Here is a 21,858-nt window from a genome sequence, read left to right on the forward strand (position 1 = left end):
TCTTAATAATCGGTTGTTTATTTAAATAATTACCAAATAAAGAAAAAGGAGCCTCACACAGAACTAAAATATTAAATGTAAGGTGATTTGTGGGATTTATTTAATATTTTTATAATAACATCATTAAAATGATGAATTACATAAAGTAAATGAAAATAATATTGTGACTATGTGAGATCCATGTAAATATTATAATAAAAAATATATATATATATAATTCTAATAAATTATTTCCTTAGATATGTCTTAAAATGCTTGGCTGGAAAGTGAAAAAAAGGAATAAAAATAATTAAGAAGAAAATAAGTAGACTTTTAAGTTATTTGAATCGAAAGAAAAAAAAAAGTGGTGTTTAATAATGTTAGAATTAGGTGGAAATTTTGATATAAAATATCATTTGGTATCATTGCATTTTCTCTTCCAAAGAAAATAGTGATCACTATATGAGTAAGGTACAACATAAAATAGTTTGATATAAAAACATTGCCTTCCTTATATGATAATTTATCTTATTATTAGAAATAATAGACATGTACTGCATAAAAGATAACTTTGTTATTTAAAAGATAACTTGTCCTATTGTCTTTATCATAATTCAGAGAAAATAAAATTGTGAGACGCACAATAGACTTCCATCATTTTTCTTCTCGTTACCAAACAAGAGAAGTCCTAGCCACTAACCTTCTTCTTTCCATTACACTTTTTACACTCTTAAAATTATCAAAACAAAAAATGGGTAAATGAGTGTGAAAAATTCATTTTCCTTTTTAAATTTATGAGGAGTGATAGAATCAAATTAATATTTTTTTTCTGAAAAAATCGAATTAATATACCAACAATTAAACTTTATAATTTAAAATAATTAAACTTTGAAAAAATAGGAGTTTTCATTTTTTTTTAAAAAAATATATATAATATTTTTTATTTTATCTCTATTTTTATTTTTTTCATCAAAGATTAAGGTTATATTGATTCTTTTAAACAAAGTGCATCAAGTTATTGAAGTATTTTTTATGTCAAGAGCGATGAATTTTACCCGTCAAAATCTTATAATGAATGGTAATATTATAACAAAAAAAATGTTAAAAGTCATGTAACAGTTAATAATTATGTGACTCTAAGTACTTTTTTAATTTTAATCATTTAGATATAATTAAACAGTGAAGATTTATTATCTTATATCTCGTGTGTTAATGTGTATTATTAATTTGATAAAAAAAGAATAAGTATAACTTTATACTTTTGTCTCTAAAATGAACCTTTCCCTTTGAAAGAGTCTTGATATAATAAATTTACATTTTAAGTAAAAGAGACTATACCCGCTAATCACCTTGTAAGTTTGCTTTTCTTCACTTCTAATAAAATTAAGCTTAATTTTCTTACTATTAAAATAATTAACAATTAACAATTAATATCTGTTAATAAAAAAAGCTTAATTGTGTTTTCCTAAAATCTTAATTGTGTGATTTAAGTTCATCGGATTTTAATTAAGCAAATTAAGTATTTCAATATCATTATGATTATATTACTTTGATCCCTCTATTATTACTTAATTAAATATTTAACAATTTTTGTTTATGTAATATTGAATGATAAATGTGTGTTAAATATTTAATGAAAATTCAATAAAAGAATCAAAATCACACAACTATAATACTTAAAATAAATAAATACATTTAAAATTAAGGACCATCAACACACTTGAGATACCTAAAAAAGATAAAAATATAATTAAGTTGAAATTCAATAATGTATCACATAGGCTTATATTGTATAATTATTTCTCTTCCTTTACCCCCAAATGATAACATTTTTTTTATCCCTACCAAGAAGTTGACAATAACTTAGACATATCAATTAAGTTAAACATCTTTAGTATATCATATAATAAGATATTTTTATAGTGTATATTTGGATTAAAATTTATGAAGTTAAATTTACAAATTAATTGTAAAAATATCTCAAACATACTTTGGGATGTAACTAAACATAATCTTAAACTTTGTTTTTTTTCAAACTTTGATCCTGCCAGCAGAAATCCAAACAGACTCATAATAGTGTTTATTTTTCTATTAACATGTTAAACAGCATGGTAGGTGAACATAATTGGGCCTCCTTGTAGCGTGAACTCATTTGTTAAATTAGATTTACAAGAAAGTAGAAACTGAAAACAACAAATGTGTGGCTCCGTACAAGCTGAAGCGTGCATCACGTCGGGGATCTATTGATCAAACCTGCTCTTTTTCGCCTGTCACGCTAACTATTTATCATACTTTGAACGTGATACTTAGTTTAATTTAAGTAAAAAGAATTTATATTTTTTAAACATGTGATCTTATATATTGAAAAAATATTTATAGATCATTCCGCTTTTTAATCATAATATTATTTCAAAAAGTTAATCTCTTACATGTTAAATAGATAGATATTTTATCTTTAAAGAAAGAGTTATAAAATTAATTTGATGAGGAAGAAAGAAAGAAATAAAATAATAATAATAATTTTAAATTGTTCCATTAACAAAAAAAAAATATCTGTATCACCAAAAACAAAAATTTAACATCTAACAACTAATATTGGGAATGGAAATAACTTTGTCAGGGGAAATTAATATCCATGTTTTGAACTTTTTATACCTATTAGATTAATAAATATTGTTAAAAAAAAAGAAATTAGTCTCATTTTAACATGTGTTATTGTTGCCTCATTAAGACCATGGCTTAAAATGTGTAGAGAGAATGGAATTTTTTTTCTCTCTAACACTGACAATTCATACCAATTTTTTCTTTCTTTCTGAGAGTTCTTCCTTATGGAGTTCTAGTTAAATTTCTCTATGTGTAAGTTACTCTGAAATCAATAAATTTCTGATAATATATGAATTACATAGATTAGCCAAAGTTAGAGTACACCTGCAAATAAATTATATAAGCATCAAAATCATATCTAAGACATAATTTAGTTCGGTATAGGGTATTACTAAATATTTTGGAATTTATTTATTAATGAAGAGAACATATAATTTTACCTATTGATAAACATAGTATTAAAAATAAAAAAATAATAAGTTATATTAACATTTCTCCCAAATTTATAAATAAGACTCTAATAATCATATTAGTAAAAATATTTTTAAATTATTGACCAAATAAAGATTATTTTTTGGATGAATTTTACAATAATCATCACAAAATTTAACAAATTTATTATATATAACAATATATTGCTAAATGACATTTAGGGAAATATATTCACAATCAATAAAGTTTAACTCAATTATTGAATAGGTGAGTGATTATAAGCTGGATATATGTCTTTGATTTCAATAAATAAAAAAATATTCACATTAAAGTCAATTCTATAAATACTAGAAGTATTAATTTCTCTGTCTGTTTGGGTCCCTAGTCGCTTTGCAGGAATAGTCGATTTGGTTGGGACAATAACATAACGAAATTGACCTTCTAGCTACCAGTTACCGTGTTTCAAGAGGTTTAATTACTAATTAAGCATCCGTTCATGAATCCATGCAAAAGTAAAATTAAGCCTATAAAGAGGCTTTAGCAAAGCTTGAGTTCCATCACTTCCACGTCTTGGTGCGTAAATTACGTTGTTCCTTCCTGCATTGCTCTGATGCCACGTGCAGGCTCACTATATATATCGTAACAGATAATTTAAGGTTTAAGCGGCAAATGCATTTTTTTATTTATATATTTTGCTTCTTTCTTTTCGGCCTTACATAATATTTACGGATTTTTTAAAATGTAAAAAGTGCCTCTATTATAAACAAACGAATTCATGTATTTTAAAAATAATAAAATAAAATATATATTCTCATTATTAATAATAAATATTTTATTATGAAAAATAAGTAAAAATATATATTTTCAAATTTATTAAAAATCATAAAATGTAAGGAGGTTAATTTAATGATTTGAGTTTAATGTAATTCTTTATAATAAAGTGAGTTTTTTCGTCTTTATAATTTATATTTTAATTTTTTTTTGTCTTTATAGTTTAAAAATAAGTTTTTTACTTCTTATTATTTTTTAGTCTCTATAATTTATAATATTTTTAGTTCTTATAATTTATATTTTAATTATTTTTTAATCCTTATTATAAAAAATATAAAAATAATTAATTATAATTTAGTTATAAATTATTAATTATTTTTTTATTACAAATTATCTTACGATAAATTAATTAAGAATTACTTGTTAATATTTTTGTAGTTGATTGTGATTAATAATATTACTTATATTTTAATAATAAAAACTAAAAGAGAATTAAAGTATAAAATATAGAAACGGAAAAAATTATTTTTAAATTATAGAGATTAAAAGAGATTTAAAATGTAAATTATAAAAATTAAAAAGATTATTTTTAGAACTAACAGAAAATTAAAATGTTAAACTATAAATATGGGGTGAGTAATCAAAATTTTCTTTTTATCAAAGTTCCAAGAGTTTCGAACATGATGGTGCACGTTGAAGTCCAAGATTCGTAATTGATTGGCTAGAAGTTCATTAAGTTGAAAAGGTACAAGTAATAATCATCATTAAAAATAGTGTCCAAGACTATATAAACCACAAACACAATTTAGACAAATTAATGTTGGATCCTTGGGTTACTGTAGCATGTGTGGCAAGATGATCTTAGTAGGAGTAACCTTTGACGAACATTCCCCGAGTGGCTTCCTCAGATTCACCCTCGGCAGTGTACTTTCCAAGCTGAGCGAGTGAGTTGGACTTGGCACGGAAAAGGAGTGCATCTTGAGCAGCCTTCACGTTCTCAGGGAGTCCACCCCATGTCTTCAAGCAGGTGTTTTGGAGAGCTCTGGCGTAGGAGAAGGACACGTGCCATGGGTTTGGAGACTGGTTCATAGCATTCAAGTTCAAGGTTGCTTCAACCTCAGATTGTCCGCCAGACAGAAACTGCACAACACAACAACTTTGGTCATTACCATGGTTAATTGTTTGTTTGCAGTAACAAGGAATGTCTTACGTACCATGATTCCAGGGACAGCAGGTGGGATTCTCCTGTGAAGGAGCTTGAGGGTGTAATCAGCAACTTGCTGAGGAGTGGCCTTGTCCTTGGACTCGGCTCCTGGAGTAACCATGCTAGGCTTGAGGAGAATACCTTCCAACAGGACATTGTTCTCAGCCAGGTACAAGAATACCTCTGACCACACCTTTTGGGCTACTTCGAATGTCCTGTCAATCCCATGCTCACCATCAAGCAAGATCTCTGGCTCCACAATTGGGACCAACCCGTTCTCCTAATTCATTAATCCCATTAGATGCAATAAACAAAATCACTCATAGTTACTTGCATAATATTTCTTACCTGTGAAATTGCAGCATAGCGAGCTAGACCCCAGGCAGCTTCCTTCACTGCCAGAGCAGAGGGACCGTTGGGGATGCTCACAACAGTACGCCTATAGTTTAAATATAAAATTAATAGGCATCAATGGATATTCTGATTTTTGTGGAGATACACACACACACTCACCATTTGGCGAAACGGGCACCTTGCTGGTAGTATGCAGCTGAGCGAGACGCAAGACCATCAAGACCTTGGCACCATGACTCATCGTTCGAACCAGCTAGGGGCACCAAACCCTATTGTTTACAGTACATGAAATGAAATCACGTGTTAACATTCATACGCTTTCATATATTATAGAAAGATTTTACTTGTTTGGCCCATAAAAGATTCTACGTACATGTTGTAATTAATTGGCTGTTTAATGAACCTTATATAATCAATTTACTGCACCTACCAAACAATCTTTTCATTTTTGCTTGTAAAAAATTTCTATTCTTGTAGTGGCTGGAGTCTTCAAATTTCATTTTCATCACTCCTCATTAAAAAAAAAAAAAAATGCTAGTTGAAGTTGGAAGAGTGGAGAGTAATATTAATTGGGAGGCTTACCTTGTCGACCTTGATACCGGGAACAATGTTTTGGTCAACAAGTACGTCGACGATCTTCCTTCCATCGACAGTGGATTGGTAGAGAGTTTCCTCAAAGAGAATGGCACCAGAGATGTATTCACCAAGACCAGGTACTGTCACAAGTAGGGTACGGTATGCCTGCCGATTAGCTTCTGTGTTCTCTAACCCAATAGATGCCAAACGCTTCCCGCAGGTTGCATTTGACTCATCCATCGCCAAAATACCACGCCCCGGTGAGGCCACTGTTTTCTGCACTCACATAATCAAACCATATTACAAATTAGTGGAACTAAATTGAATTTCATTAATAGATTTACAATAACTTAACCAATTGAGTTATAGACACCCTTGGCATTTAATTATGGTTGTTAGTAGTATAAATAGGCTAATAACATACGGCGGTTTTGACGAGCTCGTCAGCATAGGAAGCAGCTTTGATGGTGAGAGCTGATGCTGAGGAAGGGTTGCATCTCACGAGAAGTTGGCGAAGGGTCTGGCCTTTGACCCACTCGCACTTGTCAAGAACAGGAGATGACTTGAGAAGAGTAGCAGAAGCAGAGGCCATTGTTGAATCTTTAATCTTATCCCCGCCAAGCAACCTTTCCACCACACATGAATTCCCTCTCTCTGCATTTATAACTCTCCAAGTGATGTTTCGTCTGAGGCTGAGCTCACCCCGCGTCTCCTCGCTTGACACGTGGATGATAATACATGGTTTTTTTCTAACCTCCAAACACCAAGATATCAATAATTTCAAACCTATGTCCCAGAGGATACAAAACTAACTAATGAGGTTACAATTGGCCTAGCTGCTAGCTGTTTGATTCAGTGACAGGATCTGCTCCCTATCATTCCTTATCAATCCCTCCCATGCCAAAAGGCACTTACACTGCTCCGCTGGTTTAAATGCATTCCAGAAATACCAAGTTGCTTTGCTTCATACCATAAATATTTTAGTAAGAGAATGACAATTGTTGGTTAGTTGGAGTTTTTTTTTGGCTTTTTACCAATAGTTATAAAATGTTTCTTTAATATATTTGGTATAAAATTTTAAATGAAAGAAAAAGTAAAAATAAAGTGTTTTTTTTAATTATTAATTATTAACGAAACAGCTGAACTAAACGTATCCATTTCAAGCCTTTTTCATCTTGGAAGATGTTTCTTGAGTGTCAATAGAAATCAAGATTGTTTTTCCTCTACTCTAGACTCTAGAGGATCCCAATTCGCTATAAAGATTTGAAGAACACACGAATAATAGAAAGTGCTGTGTGGCTATAGGAAAGCTTAAGAGATCGTGATATTGCTCTAGCCCTTACTTGACGATCAAAGCTGCATATCTTCACATTTTTTTTCCTTTACCGTTTAACTCAAAATCAGTCAAAACACTCTCGGGTTAGGGAGGGAGGGATGCTCGATCCAATTTCTCGTTTTCCATTTTTGGTATTACAAAATTCCATATTCCATCCCATAAATAGTAGGCCCACTAAAAGAAGCCCAACTTTACTCCTTTTTGGTCCCAAAGGCACTTGCTATTACACCCCCGTACTATCTTTCTACCTCTCAATTGCCCATTATACTCTATTTGTTAAAAAAGTACACCCATTTTGCTTTCTGAAAATATATTTCCAAAATTACATATACCTATTATGAAAATGTATCTTCGAAACTATAATTTATAGTTTCTGAGGTATACTTCTGGAATAAGTATATATTTTTCAATAAAATATCACTTAAGAATTAAGATGGTTTACAAGAAATAAAAAAAATTTATGATTAACACTTATCTTATACCCATATTTATTAGTTTTATTTTCATCTTATCATTAGTGTTCTTTAAATTCTATCTAAAATCTTATTTTTATTATTCTTTAAACCCTATTTTTAAACTATCTTCACTATATATTCATTATATAATATTATGTTTTCATCATTATTATATACTATTTTGTTTTTTCCTTCATGTGACAATACGTTTCAAGATACGTTTATCACTAACTTCATGTGGCACTTAAAGGAAACAAACCATCGTCAAAAGCTTTTCTTTGTAATTAAGGTGTATAATATATTAAGTTAGTGATGAATGTATCTTGAAACACAGTGTCACATGAAGGAAAACACAAAATATTGTATAATAATAATGAAAATGTTTACCATCTTAATTCTCAAGTGATATTTTGAAAGTATATCTCTAGAACTGTGAATCATGATTTTTGGAGATATATTTCTGAAATAAGTATATGTAATTCCAGAAATACATTTCCAAAAAGCGAAAGGGATGTACTTCTTTAAGAAAAAGGGTATAATGAATAATTGAAAGGAAAAAAGAGGGATATGGAGGTGTTCATAGTAAAAATGGTATGTAAATAGCAAGAGCCGTCCCAAATACAGGTACAGACTCAAATTAAATATTGGATCCAATCCATGCCCATATCTTTACTCCGTGAGGCACAAGATTATTTAATTTTTTTTTTAATAATACTAGACTATATGTCATATAAAAATTAATGAGAATCATAACGATCTCAAACCATCTAATAATTTATTGTAAGAAACCCTGGTGATTTTTATTTTTCTTCCGAACATCATGTCTGGGTTTAATTTGCACCTTGAGTAGCATAAAGCATACCTGAATGAGGATTCATGGCTTCTATTAGTTGGTCTAGCGCTTCATCCAACTTACCAGGAAAATCATTAAGAAAAATTAATTGGCAGACTAAAAGGTTGTTCAAGAAGCATTATTGAGATACTTTTATTAATTGCAACAATTACTAAATCCCGAAGTTTTCGCCATCTTTCAGTCAATTGTAAGTCAAAAAGCACAAAGGAAACCCCCTCTCCCTTTCCCCCTTTTTCCCAATCATATCTCAATTATATAATTTTAGATGTTTACATGAAATGGAACCTAAAAGCCAAATGCCACAAAAAAAAAAGGGTGTGCCAAATGCTTAGAGACAATGGTACCTAACTTAAGGCAACAAACAAGAGGCAAAAAACCTCTGTCTCATGCTCTCTCGCAACAACCAACCCTCCAAAAAAAATATAAGGGGATGCTTGGTTTGGATATTTTCTTTTTCATTTTTACTAGAAATAAAAATGACGATGGAAATGCATTTAGTTGGATTTCTATTTTCATTTTTGATCAAAATATTTTTCCAAACGAATCAAAAACTGGAAACAATAAAATCTTATTTTCAATGTTTTCAGTTTGAAACCAGTAACCTCATTCTGGGTAAAATGAAAACGTGGTGACAAGAAATATAATTTTAAGCAAATCTAAAAATACATTTCTTTTTGAAAACGCATTTTTAGTGTTTTTATTTTTTGAAAGCAGAAAACAAGAAGTCAAATCAAATATGTTTTCAGAATTTTAATCTTTTGAAAATGAAAATAGTTTTCAGAAAATGAAAACAGAAAATAAAAATACAAACCAAACACACCATAAATTAACACGAATCAGATACAAATTGAAAATTGCAAACCCTATGTTACATAATAGAAACAATGATTAATGGACAAAAAATATTACGTTCATCTCCATGAAGGCATTTTCTCAATTTAGGTGAAGTTATCACAATAGAAACAATGATTCATATCAAACACAAATGAAATCATAGGATTAAACCCTTAGCGTTAACATTAATGAAAAATAATTAAGTGAATAAAGAGATAAAAATATCTTCAATAAAAGATCAAAATTTATAATTTTAGTTAATTTTTTTTGTGAACTCTGCATTGTCACGTGACTTTAAATATCTGTCTAATTTTTTAATCCAATTAAATATCAAATTTTATGATTTTAAATTACTTTTTATAGTTTCCACGAGGAATTACCTTTTAATATTTATTAGAACAATAAAAGAATAAGTCTATACTGAAAGGTTGGATTAATTTTTTTATTCGCATGCTAATCTTAAAATATTCTTCTACAAGAAGGGTCTTGTCATGGTGGAGATCAAATCCCTTCCTCTAAAAGCAAATCTTAACAAGATGAGTTCTTGTATTTAAGATCAATGTGTAATAACACCTATTAAAAATGTACTAAGAAAAGAATAACTTTGAAATAATAATACAAATAACTAGTAGATTTAATGTGATTAACTGTTTTTCAAATTAATTAAAATTATCTTATAATTAAAGACGAAAACAGAAAAAAAAATTTAATTGTTTGAATTAGAATGTTAATAGTATCAATTCTCAAGTAACACTGGGTATGCCTTTGGTGCCAAGTTCACGAGTTGTGTGACCTTAATTGCATCAACAATTAACATGCATCCCGGTCAGAGGGTCAGTGGCCATTGGTGTTCTTGTGAAGCATCACCTAGCCCTGAAAAAGTGTTATATATAATTAATGAGAACAGCATGCGGAATGCGGCGGGAAGGCAAACCCAGAAATATATAGCGGAGGTCGTGAGACCAATTAATATGGGTTGGTGAAAAATAACATTGGTAATGGTAGGTGTTGCTGTGGTGGTTGAAATACTAGTACTAATCACTCTCCAACTGCTACACAAATAGTAGTAATACCTCCCGCAACATGATCATTTTCCTTTTTCAACCACCAGTGAATCGTCGTACATATAATTTGTCCCATGATTTAAGTCAGTAACGGTGGCAGGGTTACGCTTTGGCAAATTCAATGCTCTCCTGCTTGATCCTTCCACCATTTAAGTAGCCAGCGGCACCGTTTAATTTTGGGCAGGTTGCAATATTTGCAAATGAGATGAATTCCCACATAATAATAGACTAGTTAGGAAACCAAAATCCCCCTATTACTGGCTGATTCAAGAATCAAGTCACTCTGATTCTAGTAAATCGTTCAAATATGACTCCATGGTGTGGTGATATGAACACTATATCTTTCCATTTTGAATAAGATCCGTAGTGGATTCTGATTGCCCGACAACTTATCACGAAAAAAAATGAATCTTTTCTTGATTACGATTCTTGCCTCCCTCCGGTGGTTTGAAGACCTTCATTCTCAATCAAAGAAAAAATCTCTAAGTTTTCCTAGCTTGAACATTACCAATACTTAAATATACTGGTTACCAGTCTCTTATAATTATATATATACCTTGAAAGGCTTAGCAACCAATATAGAAATGGTAGCCAAAAGCATGGGATAACGTAGCGTATAAATCGCAATATATATATATATATTTAATTGCAAAATGAAAACAGTGCGCGTGTTTAGTGAGGTATACATACACAGATTTTATCATTTATAAATTTAATTATAGACAAATTTTTTCTAAGAGCACTTATATTAGAAGAAAAATAACAACATAAAATAAAAAAAATACTTTTTCATAAACTAAAATTAATTTATACGTAAATTAGTTAATAAATTCTTTTCATATTAACTTTTTTTCAGAATTTATTTTTAACTTGTGGATAAGTTAATTTATCTTATGAAAAAGGTTTTCCTTTTTTTCTTTTTATTTTGTTTTCTTATAGTTACAGATAGAAAAGTTTATTCAAACAAGGCCTAAATCTTTTATTAAATTCACGACAAAGGAAACCACACATTTGATTTTCCAAATAATTATGATCAAGAATGATACACACAATATGATGTGTTGAGTAAAAAAGAAAAAAAGAAAGAAAGAAAAATCCACACTATGGCAATCTCACTCATATTTCTTGGCCAAAGCAAGAAAAAAAAAAAAAAACCTTGTTGTAATCGAGCTTTTTGCTCTTCACGCTTCCCAGTGAAAAAGATACGAACAATTTCTGGGACTTGAAACTCTGTAGCATTCCTCCTACGTATCCAACACAGAGCAAACCTCTTCACTCTTGCTTTTTCTCAAGATGAGAGACATCTTTTCTGTAGTATATATATGTTTTTTATTTACAAAAAGCTGTACGCCAATTATAGTAACTAATCAAGGGTTGGGATTGGCAACAAAGTATGCTAAAATCCCAACAAATGGTGCATTAATGTATGTGGTTGGTTCGGACTTCCTAAAATCAGCCCTATCATCCTCATACACATCATCTTCTCCGGGTCCTCCCACAATGGCTCCCACGAGAACATTAGGATTAGGATTGCTTGAGTTGAAGTAGATTGAGCCTTCTTTGCAGGCAATGAACTGAGGATGGTCCTTAATAGAGGGTAAAGAGGAGCCACGATGGTGAATATGTTGCGGATACTTGTTGCTGTAGCCAACCATGTAGGACATACGCATTGGGTTATCTCCCAAAATGTAATCAACTTGCTTCTTAGCATGCTGGCGAAGTGTTTGTGCGTTAACATAGATGTTCCCACAATTTATGGTTTGCGAAGTGCGAGATAGGTAATTGGCGTAAACCAATTCAAGGAAAGCAATTGAAGTTGCATGTTGCAAGTTGCTGCCCCCAGGCCTGTATATGAGTCCACCGGGAGTGTACTCTATATGTGAACTTGATGTTTCGGGTATGAGTGTGCACAGAAAGCTCTCTGCTGAAGTCTTGTAGGATTCAAGAGACATTACGTTTCCATCTAGAACTTCCTAAAAATGGTAAATTTTGTTAGGAAAATGATTATTAATTCATACCCCCTTCAATTTGTATGCGAAAATTATGTGATGATATATATGGTCACTTAATTTCAATATTGATTCAATTGATGATCATAAGAGGGAAAATATATGGGAGGCTGACCTTGGAGACAAGAACATTAAGGCCAGCATGTTTGTTGTCCCAACCAAACTCATTTATATTGTCTTCAGCACCAAGGGTTTTACCATTGCTTTGAATGTAGTTGAGGAAATTTTCATCCTGAGTGGCCCTCCTTAGCCATGCGGCTCCCCATAACAATTCGTCCTGTTAATGTAAAGTAAATGACAATTGACGTGTCAAATCGAAGTGATTCCAAGTACACAAATTGCCACAATAATGAACTCTTTCTGACACATAATTACATAATGTATATTGCTTACAAATAATATAATGTTTGTCCAATATAGTTTGATGCTGATTGAAAAATCTATAGTCACATGTGTTACTTTGAGACGGACCCTAAGATTCTCGTGACCCATGTAAATTTAACTCTTTCATTAATGAGTCATGCTCATGTGAATGGGATAATATCAGGATGGAAACAAGTATTTTTAAATCTTCTTAAGTAGTCTCTTAATAACTTTTTAATTATTAAATAAAGAAAATGTTAAAATATTTTAAAAGTTAAATATATTTAGTTTTTAAGTTAATCTCATTTTTCTAAAATTATTAAAAACCATAGGTCTATCTAAAGTAAAACCAACAACTTAAAAATTATAGGTCTATCTAAAGTAAAAAACCATCATAAATTTAATCCAATATTTCTAGTTAAATGCTAAGATCTTTTTACCATAAACAAAAGTTCACCTTAGACACTTCCTATAGGTCCATATCTAAAGTAAAAACCAACAAATTAACATGGTATAATTGAATTTTGCATGATATATGGCTTCGTCTTTAGTTGTCAGCTCAGTCTTTTACTAGTACTAATATTATGTAAAGGCAATATCATTGTGAATTGACCATATATCCTTTTCAACGTCTCATGCATTGAAACTTAAAAACAGTATCCTTTAAGGCTTTTATTAAAGTCCATTGCATCTAAAAGGAAAAAAAGCAATCCCAAGTGAATTAATTACCTGATAACCATCGAAGTCACAATAATATGGGCAAACACCACTCCTAACATCAGCATTGTCACTGTAGGCACCCCTATAGGTATCTGCAAATTGAAAGGCCTTAGCAGCATTTCGAAGCAAAGTGTCTGAATAAGCAGGATCCGATGAACGAAAAGCCATTGATGCAGCAGCTAGTGCCGCAGCAGTTTCACCAGCTACATCTGAAGCTGGGTTTGGTGCATCAACAGCATACACTGTCCTGCTTGTGTCCATGTCCTCAGGCCTTTCCCAACAATTGTGGTCCGAGATTGGATCACCCACCTACATAAATTATTATTTTTATTAGTTGGTGCTTTAACCTAACTACTGATTTAAAGATATTGGTTAATTTTTTTCTAAAAAAATTATGTAAATTACAGAAAAACGTAAAAATAATTATAGAGTATAATTTTTCATCTCCAATAATTTTTTAAGATCTTCAACCAATATTTTTTAAGATACAGATTAATATTTGTCATGGTACGTCGATAACCGGTGCCCTGATTTTAATTATTCGTTAAATGCAACGGGAATTGAACACACTGGGATCCTTGGCGCGTTGGTCATGTATATTCGTCTGGTTTAGGAATCCAAATGGAAAATAAATGAAATTTCGCATTCTGAAATCATGAGGACAGTTGATATCATAAAGTGATAAGCCTATGAAACTCACGGACTTCGAATCAAAAGTGGTCCACTCGTGCAAGACCAAAAAGACAAATAATTAGTAGCATAAAACTTTATAGTACTTACTATTTTCTAATTATAAAAAACGAATTTCAAGAATTTAGTTTAGGAAAAATCTACGTGAAATTTAATTTAATGATAAAAATACTTGAAAATAACTTAAAAAAATGTATTATGTTTATGTACCCAAAAAAAAAATATCATGTCTAATGAAAAGTAGTTGTATGGCCAGATTATGCCGTAAATTTTTATTTTAATTTCCCCTAAGAGGACCAATTCCATTTGAAAAAATAGTACTAGTAATGATAATGATTATTAATGAATCCTAATCCAAATTGTAACTAAAACACAATGTCGTTCGTGATTACAGGCACAGAATTTGACGTTTGCTTCGGTTATCAAAATAACAAAATGGAAAGCCACGTCATGATATGATTAATGAATAAACTGAAACGGGGCATAAATAATTGCAGGACGATTTAAGAGAGTGGGATACGGCCACGGACATTATTTTTATTGTTGTTCAATAAAAATTAAAATTATACCTCTCGTGTCTCTTCGTTTCACACTTGTCAGAATTATAATAAACATTAAAATTACTAATATTAGGCATTAGTATTAAACTCGTAAACATCAGTCTGAAATTCCATCAGTATAATGCTACGTGTAATGAAAAATAGTTATCATAGAATTAAATTGAATAAGTAAAAATATGTATTACGTGATTAGTAGTTAATAATAAAAAACAAAAAGAGATGGAGAGTCCATCCTTTGTGCCCGTGATCCATGATGAGTTAGGAGAATTTACGAAACAGCCATTGGCAAAAAAAAAAAAAAAATACCTGAACGAAAATGCGGTTTGGCTGAGAAACAGTTTTGAGCAAATAATCGGTTGCCCAACGGATTGCGACCAAGGCGTTCCGGTGCTCGTTGGGAGGCATCATGTCTCCGAATTCGATGACGCTCCAGGACAGCATTGTGGTGGTGAATGCCATCGGAAACCCGAATTTGATGTTGTCGCCGGCGTCGTAGTAGCCGCCGGTGAGGTCGACGTTGTAGGTCCAGCCGTCGCCGAGGCCCGAATTGGCGCGCCAGTTCTGTCTCTGGTCTTGCGGCAAGAAACCCGAACGTTGGCCCTCGAAGAATAGGATTGCCTTGGACAATGCCTCCTGGTAATTGTGGGCGCTTCCTGAATTGACGAAAAGAAGAATAAGAATAATAGAATAGGCTCTGAAATTGGGAGGTGCCATTTTGGATTGTTAATTAACCGTCACCAGTGGCTTTTATTTATAATGCGGAGTGATGAGTCTTGAAAACCAAGTTTAGAGAGATTTGGAGGGAAGGGGATGTGTGACAGTGAGCCTCACATGCAAACAGTACCACAAATGCACAAATGTTGAGGTGAGGGACCTTTTATTTCCAGTAGTGGGCCCTTTCTTCTATTTTTATTTTTTTCTGTCACTCGGATTAGTTAACTTATTTTAATATTACCAACTTAATTACCTAATTTTATTGACACTGATAAATAAATTAGTTAGATTTTATAAAATGGATTAGAGGTAAGTATGATTCCAACCTTACAAGGGGTTCGTTTTGCTCATAATTTGCATAGGTTATGTGTCTCTTAATAAGTTCTTTCCTGTTTTGCATGACTTGTATGTTAAACAAGTTGATTTGAAATGAGTAAATTTGTTTTAGAGAAACTAAAACTATCGACAAAAAATAATTGAATGGTTAAAAATTAAAATTCGAAAAAGTTCAAGGATTAAAAATTTAATTAATCCTTATAGTATTAACTAATAAGAAATAATCTTTAATTATTTTATCATCAAATATATCAATTTATTAAATTGGATAAAAGTGTAAAAAATGTTTACATAATGAATGCATGTATTATTTATTCATTAGAGTATTGTTTATCCACTCATATACATACAAATCTATCTAGTTTAATACTAATTAACATTGGAATTATTTTGTAGAGTATACGGCTGGAATCTTATTGAAGAAGAAAGGTAAGAAGCCATGATCGATAGCAGAAATTTAAGATTTAACAATTGAGCAGACGGTTCACGTTGAGATTCGATGTAGTTTTGTGTGCTTTGCAGTTGCAGATTCTTAGGGGAGAATATGGGTTTTACAAGTAGTTAATTGGAAGTTGAAAAGATACAGTATAGTGGGTCATGGAGTGGAGTAGTGGATTCCAAAAACATACATGGTCGAGGACAAAGCCAAAGGGACAAAAATATATACTTATCTCTCCATTCAAGGTAGCCAAAAGAGACGGTGCACATTTATTTTTGGTTCTTCTTTAATCCCTCTCAAGCCAATTTGGTTTCCATAAAATATGAGTGAGAATAAAAAAGCATTGGCCTTGTAAAAAAATTGGAATTGGTTCTTGCCATTTGGTGCATGCACTCAAAGAATTTTAATCTGCTTTAACATTCCGCAAATCCTAGAAGATCGATCCCAATTTTGATTACTTTAGACGCCAAGTACGTAAAATAAGGTTGGTGCCTGTACCCGCAGACTTTATATCACACAAATTCAACTTAACGGTTCATTCTTTTATTTGTTTCTATCAGTTATTAATAATTTTTTTTAAAAATGTATGAGCAAAAAAAATGTTTATACATTTATATTCTCAAGGAAATAGTTATTTTTTTAATTAAGTTTTAAACACAAAACAAAAGGTAACACCAATAAGGAATAATATGATGAATAATCTTTATATATTACGCATGTCTTATTGACATAATAAGACGTACATATAAATATCGCGCATTAATTATTATTTCAAGATGACATGTGTAAATGTGTAAATATGTGTCATCTTATAAATATGAGATGACGTAGACTATTTAAAAATAAATATTTTTTTACATCAACTAAGAGTGATAAAATAATTTGAAAGACTAAAATTAAATCTATTAAAAACTATTAGGATTTAAATTTTTTTTATCCTAATAACAAATTAATAAATATAATTGATATATTCATTTACATTAATTTTTATAGGATGATTCTCACTATTATTTCTCTTGTTTATAATAGGTGTATAAAATATTTAAAAATTAAATAAAGATAAAGCTATAATTAATAATATTAATACATAATATTATTCTTAAATATTAAAAGAAATAATAAATGGCAATACTTTTTCTTGTAAAAATGAAGAGTTTTAAAAAAACGGAAGGAATATAAAGCTTTCCGTTAAATTATGACGATAATTATATTCTTCACTCTGTTAGGCTATTAGCGTGCAATAACTTTGTGAATGGACTTTACAGAGTTAGAGATTGAGCTCCGACAGTTTGTTTGTTTTTGATGGCCAAGGGACTTTGCCACACCTACAAGGTAAAGAATCCTCTTCCAACTTTAACATTGTAGACCACACTTGTCATCGTCGTTTTTTAAATTAAGAGAAACAATATCAAGACTTCTTCTTGTTACACACATTTTTCATTGTATTTATATTATTGAACAAAATTCATGAGAATTTTACTAAATAAAGAAAAAAATTCACATGCTTTAATGGATTTCATGTTAATTCTATGTAGTAATAAAAAAATCCTACAGAAAAGAATAATGTATCAAAGAATATATTTTAATTCTTCAAATTATAATTAAAAATGAATAAACAATTAAAGGTATCTACAAACAAATTAACCCAATGTGAGATCCAACCAATATAGTTTAGTTGACAAAAGTTTGTGAAAAAAATCTAGATTGATTTTTATAATATACATACTCCTGGAAAAAAAATATTCCAAAAATTTTAAGTGTAATTAAATTCGAATGAAAGACTTGTCTCATATTCAAAGAATCGAAACTTCTAAAAATACATTAAATCCCACTAGAAAGCAAACTTAAGGTGGTTAAAAAAAAAGCATCAATACATTTTTTTTGTTAATAAAACTATGCATGAGAGGCGTTACGTTACTTAAAAAAAAAGAGTCGTTAAATAAATTAGAGTGAAATTTATATAAGCCCCACAGGTTCCAGCCACAACCCAAGTTAATCGAAGTTAATAGAATCGCGAACATTTTGGTTGGAAGTGTTATTATCACAAACTTTGTGTCCTTCCCTGCTCCCAAAAAACTAGAGGCACTGCTACAAATTTGAATACGAGATGGACTTTAAACTTGAACATTAACCAATATTTTTAAATTCTTTTAAAATAGTATATATTTAGCTCAACAGTGTCAATTGTTATAAAAAAAATTATATTTATCTTTGATTTCTATTAATAAAAAAAATCTTTTAAATGATAGTTAAGTTGACACGTATAAAACTTTTATAAAAAAAAGTTGACACTAATAAAATTCATTGTAAACTCAAGTCTATGTCAAGTTACGAAGTGTATATTGAAGATTCAATGGCCGACCATGTAATTCGCAACAAAAAGCAAAGGCACGTAGCATAGAAGTACAATGAAACTTAAGACCAAGTTTGCATTATCATTCATTCATTGCAAAAAGAGAAGTACAATGAAACTTGAAACCATGCATGATCACGTACGTATACTTTCCATATCTATATAATATATGTCAGGGACCACGCAGAATCCACGGAACAAACTTAAGACCAAGAATCAGAATATAATCACCCATGGTGATGCAATTTTATTACGGGCAACCATCAGATTCACTTTGGTCCCCTCCGGTAACAATTTAGAATATTGTCATCTAGGGTCTTTTTTAGTTTTTACAAATATATATATATTACCCACCCTGTTCAAGTTTCTGGCAACGCCTCATGTCACTGGGTAAGCTTGCACTTTTTTTTATTCTGTGTAATCAAGAGATATTTCAATTTTTTTTTTATTTGACGTTCAACTAATTTCCCTCTCATTGAATTGGTCTACTTTAAAATAAAGTGATATTTAGAATAAAAAGGGAATTAGTATTTTCATATAGCATGCACGCAAATACTAGCTACTGCAGTTTTCTGATATCTCATCTACGCTGGAAATTTCCACTTGTCTGTTGAAATACTCTTCCCCTGTGAGTCTGTCACTTGTGGAGAATTATAATAACTTCGAGGTTGGGAAATAACATGCTCATGTTCTGGAAGAATAAGAACAAGAAGTCAACAATCATGAAATGAAAAGATATCATACAATAAGGAAGCAATAAGAAAAATGAAATAAAGAAATAGAAATAACCACAACAGCAGTAATTAAGAAAAATTAATTTTCTTAATAAGCAGTTATAAATACTAAGAAGTTAAATAAAATAAATCTCTTCAAAAAGTTAAAATTAAATCATATGAAAGAAATTTATTTTATTTTACACTTTTAATTACTTTTCTTATAAGTATTTATTGACAAATTTATCTATATATACATAAACAAAAATAAATGGTAATTACTAAGTAACAAAAACATTATGATTTTATAGGTTGTATGTATAAGAGAGTGTTTGTTTCATGGTATAATTTTGCATTTTTGGAAACTACATTCCTGAAAATATTATGCCTAGGAAAGTTATTACCATAAATTTATTTGATTGCTGTTTAGTAATTATAGAAAAAATTAAAATTTATTTCATTAAAAATTAAAATAAGTAAAAAGAAAAAGAAGAAAATAGTAGAATGTAACGGAAATAGATAGTTATTGTAGAAAATAACTTTTATTCTCTTGAGAATATATATTATATACCTACTTCTCTTAATGCGAATAGAATTTATTTAAAATATGAAGATATAACATTTTTGAGAATACAATATACCCAAGAATAAATTCTCACCACCGTATTTCCGTGAATAAAATAATATGACGTGAAACAAACGTCCCTTGGCTTTGATCCTAGTCATAACTTCATGATTATATCACTTGTTCACCCCATTACAAGTGCAAAGAAGTTCACTGCCAGCACAGGTGGAGGAGTTTGCTTGTGCTATCATTGTAGAGGTAGAGCTCACTTGTCATCATATATTTTACAGACAGATTATTATAAATATATTTTTTTGTTTTATCTCACTTTCATTAGTTCATAGATAAAATTGGAATATTTTTAGAAATTAATATTAAATGAGATTTTTCTAAAATATATTAATAGTATAATAGAGTCATTTTAATGTTATGTAGGTTGTCAAACTAACTAGTTTAACTAGCTAGTTTGATGTAATAGTTTATGTTTTATTAAAAAAATGGACTAATTTATGTGTGTTATATCACTTGAAACTTGCTAGTTGGAGTAGTGAGTCTCATGTGGCATGTCATGTGCAATCTCACTTCTAATAAGGGACGCTAGAAAAATATAAAGAGTGCATCTCATGTTTCTTATACATATTAAGATTTTGGGTAGTCATGTAAGAGTCAGGTCCAAAATGTAGGAAGTAATAAGTCAGCTTTGTCTTTAAGAAAGATATCTTATTCTTCTATTGTAAGGAAAAATGACGTAAGAAACTTGATTATCAAAAGTTCAAGGTTTAGCTAGAGAACAAGCAAAATTTATGAGGTAATAACTTAGCTTTTGTATATCTTGAGTCTAATCTATTTAATGTCCCTATAAATTCTTGGTGGCTAGGTAACCCATATTATCATGTCTTTAAAAGGATTTAGAAATCTGAGTAAGTCCAGTTCGAGGGAAAGTAAGCTAAGGATAAAAAGTGATCTTGAAGTCTTTGTAAAGTCAATGGAAGATGTCAATCTAATTTTAGGTTTTGAATTTGAAATGGTTTAGAAGAAAATGATCTTGAAATGGTTTTGAATCTTGAAATGATCTTTTAGAAGTTTGATTTCCATTTTAGAAATGATCTTGAAATGGTTTTAGTTTTACCTTTTTTTGATAGGAAAGTAAATTTGATGTTGAACTCCCAAGTTATTGGTTATGAATCTTTAAGGAATGACTTATATAAATTATCTTCGGCTTCTGATAATCTTCTTTTATCTTTAATTGTTGAGAGTTATGTTGCTAAAAGGTTTAAGATTGAGAAAAATCTTCTATGTTATGGCATGAGTGCTCAGGTCATATTTCCAAGAAAAAATAGTAGAGGAATTGAAAAAAAGCAAATAACTTACCTTCCTTAAATTTTGATGATTTGGATATTTGAATGGATTGCATTAGAAAAGTTTACTAAGACAAAAGAAAGGTGTCACTTGAAATCCAAAACTCTTCAAGATTATCCATACCTACGTTAGTGACCCCTAACTCTTACAATTCGTGGTAACAAGTTTTTCATTACTTATATAGATACCTTTATTTGATTGGAACAAAATCTTAAGCACTTAAAAAATTCAAACACACTTCATCATAACTATAAAATTCTTAAGTACATTTTTTTACTATAAATAATACTAATCAATTCCTTTAAACTATCATCAATCCTACAGTTTCATACCTGTGTATCCCTTTCACACAGCCTCATTTCGGTATGTAATAAAAAATCATTCCTTTCCAACCTATTTTATTCCATGAAATCATCATTCTACTGCTAAACGTCACCCAAGACTATGAATAAATGCTTTCCAGCACTAAGATGACTCTGCAAAATAATAACCTCAATTTTTTCCGTTATTATTATTAATCTAAAAGCCACTTCAACTTCTTCAACTACTTAACCCTTGCATAAGTCAACTGCAAG

General features: G+C 30.3%; 2 protein-coding genes across 2 annotated transcripts; both read right to left on the minus strand.

The window, feature by feature from the left end:
* Nucleotides 1–4,473: 4,473 nt before the first annotated feature.
* On the minus strand, nucleotides 4,474–6,570 carry LOC114408432 (fructose-bisphosphate aldolase 1, chloroplastic-like). Its single transcript, XM_028371476.1, has 6 exons — nucleotides 6,345–6,570; nucleotides 5,927–6,196; nucleotides 5,504–5,613; nucleotides 5,339–5,429; nucleotides 5,001–5,270; nucleotides 4,474–4,926 (listed from the first exon to the last, which is right to left on the minus strand). The coding sequence occupies exons 1-6, from the start codon at nucleotides 6,510–6,512 to the stop codon at nucleotides 4,648–4,650; spliced, it is 1,188 nt and encodes a 395-aa protein (XP_028227277.1). The 5' UTR covers nucleotides 6,513–6,570; the 3' UTR covers nucleotides 4,474–4,647.
* A 4,850-nt stretch (nucleotides 6,571–11,420) lies between these two features.
* LOC114408433 (endoglucanase 24-like) lies at nucleotides 11,421–15,625 on the minus strand. Its single transcript, XM_028371477.1, has 4 exons — nucleotides 15,111–15,625; nucleotides 13,564–13,863; nucleotides 12,587–12,748; nucleotides 11,421–12,435 (listed from the first exon to the last, which is right to left on the minus strand). The coding sequence occupies exons 1-4, from the start codon at nucleotides 15,516–15,518 to the stop codon at nucleotides 11,830–11,832; spliced, it is 1,476 nt and encodes a 491-aa protein (XP_028227278.1). The 5' UTR covers nucleotides 15,519–15,625; the 3' UTR covers nucleotides 11,421–11,829.
* Nucleotides 15,626–21,858: the final 6,233 nt, after the last annotated feature.

Source organism: Glycine soja, chromosome 4 (genome assembly GCF_004193775.1).
Source record: "Glycine soja cultivar W05 chromosome 4, ASM419377v2, whole genome shotgun sequence".
NCBI classification, from domain to species: domain Eukaryota; kingdom Viridiplantae; phylum Streptophyta; class Magnoliopsida; order Fabales; family Fabaceae; genus Glycine; species Glycine soja.